At 47.2% G+C, this 7,664-nt stretch overlaps 1 protein-coding gene across 1 annotated transcript in view; it reads right to left on the reverse strand.

Moving 5' to 3' along the window:
- Positions 1-1,549: 1,549 nt before the first annotated feature.
- The window catches only part of LOC103809147 (exonuclease mut-7 homolog), a gene marked incomplete at its 3' end in the record, with an annotated part of 44,591 nt that continues 38,476 nt past the window's right edge, over positions 1,550-7,664 (reverse strand). Inside the window, exons 11-12 of the mRNA XM_009081961.1 lie at positions 3,703-3,756; positions 1,550-1,681 (exon numbers count right to left, since the gene is read on the reverse strand). Of these exons, the coding sequence (XP_009080209.1) occupies positions 1,550-1,681; positions 3,703-3,756 (186 nt within the window). The remainder of the gene's footprint in view (positions 1,682-3,702; positions 3,757-7,664) is intronic.

The raw sequence follows: 7,664 nt of genomic DNA on the forward strand, positions 1-7,664 counted from the left end.
TGTAGGTAAATACATGATTCAGAACATGGAATGGTTTGACAAATCAGCATCTTCCCATGCCGAGGGGTATAAAACATGCAGCTGCTCCACCACCACAGCTTACAGGGAAGGCATTTCTCCTGGAAGTAAGAGAACACTTAGTATATATTCCTAGCCAGATTGATTACCCCTATTTATATTGTAAACTAAGCCAGCATGTACTAAAGCCATCGAGTTAACCAGTTCCAGACCCCAGATCCTGGGCGAGGGCTCAGCTTTCCTTCGGCTGCTGCACAGCCTTAGTGAGCTCATTACAGAGTGCAGAGTTCCCTGCAGCATGGCTCTGTGTCTGTGTGCCTCTTCTCCTGGCATTTCCACACCACCAGGAGGAACACTGCTCTTTTATGGCTGACAGGGAATCAGAGAATCCATGAGGTTTTCAAAGGTTTGTTTAGAATTGCCGAGAAGCCAATGTGCCACTATAAACATATCTATATACAACAACTGCAATCTGTTCTGGGGCAATAAAACCACAGGGCTGAATGCAGGATCCTACATCTGAATATGTGCATTTATCCTGCAGTAAGACCAACCCATGTTCTGTGGATCTGATCCTCAGTGTGTTCTGTCAGTTCCTCTCACAGACAACCTGCCCAGCTGGACAACTCTCATTTTCTCTGTAAGTTACAGATCCAGTTTCAACAATTGACAGCAGATATAGGCAGAGGACTAGGACACACTCTCTGGTGTGTCTGCTCAGGAGTCAGTGCTGCTCCCACACCACTGATGCAGTTCCACCAGGCCAGGAGACCTTGGAGCTTGACCACAAGGCACCGAGCCAGACTCTGCCTTGTTTATCCCTAAGAGAAAGCTCCTTTTCTAGCCAACTTGCAGTTTCTTCTTTTTCTCTCTTTAAGCACTGATAAGCTGAGAGATGTTGAACTGCCTGTTGGTTTATGTTACAGTTTTTGCAGGGATAGGTTTCAGCCTGTTGCTGTAACAAATACAAGAGTGAAATTGGAAGAGATGGTGATTTGAGCTAACACAATTAAAATTTATTCTTAACAAGAATCCACAGATATCCAGTGCCAAACACAATCTGGAGTCATCAACTAGCATGGACATGAATTAACCTAATAGCTTATGAGAAAAAAAACAGTCCTATGAAAAAATCCTCCTATTAAAGTAATTAAGTGTTATCAGAATCACAGAGCCATAATTAAACACGGTTTATAATTAAAACAGCATGTGTCCTAGACAGAGAACACAGTAACAAAGAGACTAGAACTAGCATAGTTGATGCCAAAACACATGCCAACGACCAAAAATCAGAGAAAAGGGTGAGTTTCTAGCAAAGCCACAGCTGCAGCCCCTGCTCCTCTCTTGTGCCACCAGCACTTTGGTGGCTGCGAGTGCCCTCAGAGCTCCTCAGGCTTTGTAAGAAGCTGCTGAAGTCCAAGTAGAACCCTTAAGAACCAAGAAGAGGACACTGAGTGCAAGCCCCAAAACAGCAGAGCAGTGGGTGCTGTGCAGGGAGCAGCACCTGAGGCTTCAATCTGCCTCGTCCTACCTGGCAGCGGCTGAAGATATCCGTCAGGGCCACCTGGACATTGAAGTGCTTCAGGACCTGCAGGGCCTGTTCCTTCGCCTTTTCTGAGCAGTTCACAGAGAAACACCTTCCTTCTCCCACCTGGGACTGCAGCTTCAAACCAAAAAAGACACCAAGTGAGGCAACTCCATGGGGCTTCTCCTGATACACTTGGTTTGGTTTGGATTATAAAGTGTTTGGAGTTAGTGTCTGTTTACAGGCTGAATTTTGATCTAAGCAGCACAACTGGTAATTAGGCAGTCACTGCTGCAATAGCTCTGACTCCTGAAGCACTGCAGTATTTTATAGATGTGAAACAGGATTTAGCCTGGAGAAGAGGCTCAGGGAGGACCTTCTCCCTCTCTACAGCTCCCTGAAAGGAGGGTGTAGCCAGGTGGGGTTGGTCTCTTCTCCCAGGTAACAAGTGAGATGGGACAAGAGGAAATGGCCTCAGGTTGCCTCAGGGTAGGTTTAGGTTGGATATTAGGGAAAATTTCTTCATGGAAAGGGTAGTCAGGCATTAGAAAGGCACCCAGGGCAGTGGTGGAGTCGCCATCCCTGGGGGTGTTCAAAAAACCCATGGATGTGGCACTTGGGACATGGTTTAGTGGTGAACATGGTGGTGGTGGTTGATGGTTGGACTTGATGGTCTTCAAGGTCTTTTCCAACATTAACAATTCCATGATTCTATTCCACAGAATATGCACAAATCTCATCAGCTGTGGTGTGGTGGTGCTGACAGGGGTAGCAATGGGAAACTGGATTCAATCCCAGCTTTCAGATGACACCTGGCCAGATCCCACAGTGTGCCAAAGCACCATGATGGAAATGGTGTCCAATGACCACTTCAGCCCCTCTGTTTCACACTAACATTTCACCTGGAGTTCCCTGATGAGCAAGGAATTTGAAGGGGTTGATGTGGACAATACTTGATGTTTGTTCCACATTTTTAGCAGCCAAGTTTGCAACTGGGAACAAGTACTGGGAAGTTCCAGACACATCCCTATGACCATACTGAGTACTCACAGAGAGGTGGGATCAGCTATATACCAGTGAAGGAGCCTGGCACAGCTATCCTGTCCCCATGGAGAGCATCCAAAGGAACAAATGGCACCAGACATTTCCCAGTGTACTAATGTACACTGGGAAACAGTTCTTTTCCTTTTGCAATTCCTACACATTACTTTTAAGTTAAAGCTTTGCTAAATAAGATTGTGCCAGATGCTGAATTACCTATTACATCAGCTGTAGGCTCAAGGAACCAGAGTCTGGATACAGAACCTGCAGTGTGGCACAGCTGCACTTGCCTCACACTGTCTCATCATGGGGGCAGTTTTCCTCCATGCTCAGCTATAAGGTAGGAAATTAGCAACCTATATCCTGCAAATACTCCAAGTGGCTGCTGGAGTAGTTGAGAACTGTATACTGAGTGTGTGACAAAGAAGTCCTGCACTGTGGCTCATGGGAACAGAACTCATTCAGAACTGTTTCACTCTTCCAAATGAATTTTTAGTAACAAATTGAAAAGGACCTGCAATAGGCCATCACAACACTGCAACCCCTGAGTTGGCAGGGTCAGCAGAACCAACAACTGCATTTGGAGGTGTCTGTGAAGGGCTCTCAACCACTGAGGGTCAGGCTGGGTTTTGCTTTGAGGTTTTGTGTATCTGTAGGAACACAGAACCCCTGCAGCTTCCACAAGGACCCATGCCTGGGGACTTCCAATCTCTCCCTTCCAAGCCTGAAGAAACATTTTGAAGTGTTGAAACTGTCAGTCAGTAAACAAGAATCTCTGGGATAAGCACAAGGATGGAGCTGCCTTTCACCTGCCAGTGAGGCCAAACAGAAACACTTTGCTCTGCATTGCTTGGCTTGATTTCCACCTCCAAGGAGAGCAATCCCTCTCCCCACTGATGTGGGACTGAGAGTAAGTATAAAACAACACTTCACCCCAAGCTTTGGTGGTTGAGAACAGCAAACTCTCAAGAGCCTTAATGTAGTTGTTAGTGCAGAAAACATGAAAAAGCCAAGCCAGCTGTTGCCTTCACATCTGAGTTTTCCTCCTCTCCCCCCTGCACAGCCCAGCCCAGGCAGTGAGACAATGCCAGAAACATGCAGCAGCTCAGAACACTTACAGTCTGATATGGGAGTCCAGAGGTTAAAATGACTCTTCCTTCCTGTCTGGCAATCTGGAAAAGACAGCAAAAATCCAAATGAACAGGGGCTGAATTACACTGGGGTCAAGCTTTACTTGCAGTCAAGAAGAGGTGAAATGAAGGCACTGAATGTGTCTCTCCAGTGTTGGTCCACACCTGGCCAAGAGCTCCTGACAGCAACAGCAGCTCAAGGCATGGCTCACCCCACGTCCCTCCCTCATCTCCCACCACACATGGCCCAGGGAACCAATCCACCTTCAAGCAGTCCTATCCAAACCTCATATTTTCTTTTTTTTTTTTTTCCTTAACCCAGACTATTTCTATTTCCCCAGTCTGGGTCACAAAGAAGCAAACAGTTCTGCTGCACAGGGGAAGAGATGAAAAAATAACCTAAGCAGAGAATTCCAACAACAAAAAAAAAAAAGCACCATGAAATGTGTCTGCAAACTTCACAGCATTAACACAAAATGCTCCTTAAAGAAAGAGGTGTTGTTGCCCCAGCACACAGGAACTGTGCACCTTTCTGAGCTGCAAGGAATGTCTTCCTTGTTCACCACCTCTTGACTTGCAATCCTGGGCCCTTATCAGCCCCTTCAAGGGGAAGGTCTGTGCTGAACTATCAGGGGGCTCCTCACCCACACTGCTGACCTTCACACAGTCAGACACACTGCAAATGGGTTGGTGCCCAAAGGAGACACTAAATCTGGAGCTGCAGTTCCTCACAAGGATGAAAGTGTGACAGATCTTCATCTGTCTGAATGACATCCCTCCCTCCCACCCTTTCATCCCTCCTGCAGGAGGGAATGAGCTTCATGGCCGTGGAGATAGGAGGATTGCAAAGGATTCCCATGTGAACCAGGACTCAGCTCTGCGCCTGCTGACAAGGGATCAGTGCTCTGAGGTAGGCCACAAGGTTATTTCTCTTCTCTGGCTTGGGCTCTGCTGGAGACCCTTGTGTTTTTCACTGATTCCAGATGTGTGTCACAGAGGTCTCATCTGGTGCAGAGTTCAGCAGCTCTTCCTGGATCACTCTCTAACCCTGGCAGGACACATTTGGGATCAGAGTCTTGCTGCACTCCCCAGACAGCCTGACACCACCAAGCACAGCCAGGGAACATCAGAAAACCCAACCAAGACTTTTAAACTCTTAGATTGCCATTCTCGGAAGACCCACTGGGCCCATGGCAACATAAACAAGGGAAGGCTCTGAAGGCCTCATGCAGGCAGCTAAACAACCTTTCCCCTCCTTTTTTGCTTCTCAACATTTTAGGTAGCTGCTTCCCTCCTTTTTTTTTTGTGAAGTCACCCTTTGGCTGCCAGTTGTGCACTGAGAAAGCAATTGGCAACAAATTCTAAAGCATCTTCCTACAGGCAAAATTACTGGCTTTGTTACAAACCCAACCCTCTCTCAGTAGAGGAAAAAACCTCCAAGAACAGGAGCCTTGAAGTGGCAGCAGAGACACCCAATGCCACATGCAATCCTGTCACACTCAGTTTGGGTACTGAGCAGCCAACTCAGCACCCTCATGGCACGTTAGTGAGAGAAGGCAACAGCCAAAGTTCCCCACAGTGATCTGCCAACAAGGGAAAAGAGATGTGAAATTCCTTCAGACCCATCTATGCTTCAGGGTAAGTCTGAGGATTTCACAGCTGGAACACTCCATTCTGACTTCCTGCATCCAGGGTTAATTAGTTCAAGCTTGATAAATCCCCTTATCTAAATGGCTCTGCAGAGACAGGCAAAGAACATCAAATAAAAAGGAGAAAAGCAATAACTCTTCCAGCATGTTTTTCCGCCTCTGGAGCAACGACTGGGAGAAGCAGGCAGAGCCAGAAAAGCCATGTGACAGCACACATCTGACTGAGACCATGGAGAGAAGGGCACAATTCCCTCTTTTCCTCCCAAAGCAGTAAGGGAAGGCAGCACTGAGACCATCAGATGTGTGGTCAGGTATGCAAACGAGAGGAAAAGAACAGCCAGGGTAGCATTTTGGGGTGGGTGTCAGGGACCTGTGCTCCAGCCCAAGTGCTGCAGAGAGGGCATTAGCCTCAGTTTCACAATATATTACAAAGATAATATCAACTTCCTCTGGAAAAGGCTCAGACCTTCTGGCTGGAAAGCACTCCCTAATCTCTTGGTATTACTGTTAGCTCCTAACGTGCCTGTCTGTTCAGCCAACTTCCACCCTGCAGAGATGAATGAACCCAAAGGAACTGCTGTCACAGAGACCTGGAAGGGCAATGACTGAGGAGAGAGGGCAGAGAGAGCCCCTTTGTTTCAAAGCCAAGCACCAGCAGCAGAATGAGCCGTGACAACCTAAAGGATCCTGAACTAAGGCCAAAGGAGGTTGCAAGAAACAGCAGCACAAGGCTGTGGATTTGTAAGCTAAACTTTTCCAGGCCTGTGCAAGACACATGTTGGGCAATGCCACATGTCCTGGAAGAGGTAAACTGCAGTCAGGAAAAGCTGTGACCCCCTTGCAGTGATGCTGAGCCTGGGCCAGCAAGGTCCCAGTTCAGAAAGAAAGCATCTGCTCCAGGACGTGTGCTGGGAAAGCATCCAGACAGGGATCTGCTGGAGAACTGGATCACAAAGTCAGTCCAACCCCAGACCTGTTATCCCAGGACAGTAAACCAAGAGCTTGACAGCTCTGAACACCCTCAGTCCAGCCCTGCTGGTGTTGCAACCCAAAGGTTCTCCTCAGCATCCCTGAAAACTAGAAAATGTACCATCCTCACATGGTTTTGTGACTTGGCCTTAAGCACCACACTAAAACCATCCACCCAAGTTTGTCTCTCAATGCAGGCCCGTTTGGATCAAGATCTCCAATGACAGACATTCTCTCCCTGCTGACCAAACATCAAAAGCCAAGTCTTGATCTTAAAAGCAGCACAGCTCTTCATCTTTGTGAATTTAGCTCCTGCAGTCTGTGGAGTAAAATCACCAGCAAAGCTGAACAATGTCATCTACATCAAAAATATGGAAAAAGCCATTCAAAGCTGAGACAAGATCCAAGATTAGATTCCCCACTGGGTGAAGCTCCACTCACTGCAGTATTAAAGCCCTCTTTGTGTCCCCTGGCTCCAAATCAGTCCAGGGCAATTTAGATCTGGGTGCACAATGCATTCTCTGGCTCCTGAGATCTATCCAGCCTGGCCCTCCTCACGACTCACTGGTTCACCTACCTAGAGGTTTGGGGGTAGGTGTGACCTAGCAAGGGAACCTTCCACAGATGGGAGCTGCAGGAAGCCAGTTTTACCTGCCTTTTGGTTGTTATCACACTTCAAAAGACACCAGGTTTGCCTTAGTGTCAAATTATTCTGAGAGATGAGGAAGATTTTGAAGACCAAGAGGAAAGTCCATTAAAAAAATGAAACAAACCAACCCACAAATCAACTGAAGCAGCTTTGAGATTTCACTGAGTCTCTGATTAGAAATCTAGGAGACCATTAATAATTTTCTTAAAGCTTCTGCTCTGCTCCTGAGGTATAACAGTGCAGGATCTGCTGTAGTCACTTCAGGATTAGAAGCATCCCACTACTCTGCCTGATTCTGCAAACTTGCAGAGGAAAGAGGAAAACCCACTGAAACTTTCCCACCTCCTTCCAGCTATCCCCCTGGAAAACTCAAAAGATAGGTTTAAGCTTCTCTGCACAGACAGGTTTGCAGAAGAAAGGCTGAAATCACAGAATGGTTTGGGTTGGAAGGGATCTTTTAAAGGCCACCTGGCTCCAACCCCTCTGCAGTGAGCAAGGGACATCTTCAACTGGACCAGGTTGCTCAGAGCCTCCATCCAACCAGACCTGGAGTGCTTCCAGGGATGGAGCATGGAAACTGGGGTAGAAACACAACAGACACAGGAAGTGATTTAGGTAAAGAAACGTATTAATTGGGAAGAACATGTTGGTTAGGGCAGTAAGTGCAAAGGCAAAGGGTGGTT

The sequence above is a fragment of the Acanthisitta chloris genome, unplaced genomic scaffold (assembly GCF_000695815.1).
Source record: "Acanthisitta chloris isolate BGI_N310 unplaced genomic scaffold, ASM69581v1 scaffold7169, whole genome shotgun sequence".
Taxonomy (NCBI): Eukaryota; Metazoa; Chordata; class Aves; order Passeriformes; family Acanthisittidae; genus Acanthisitta; species Acanthisitta chloris.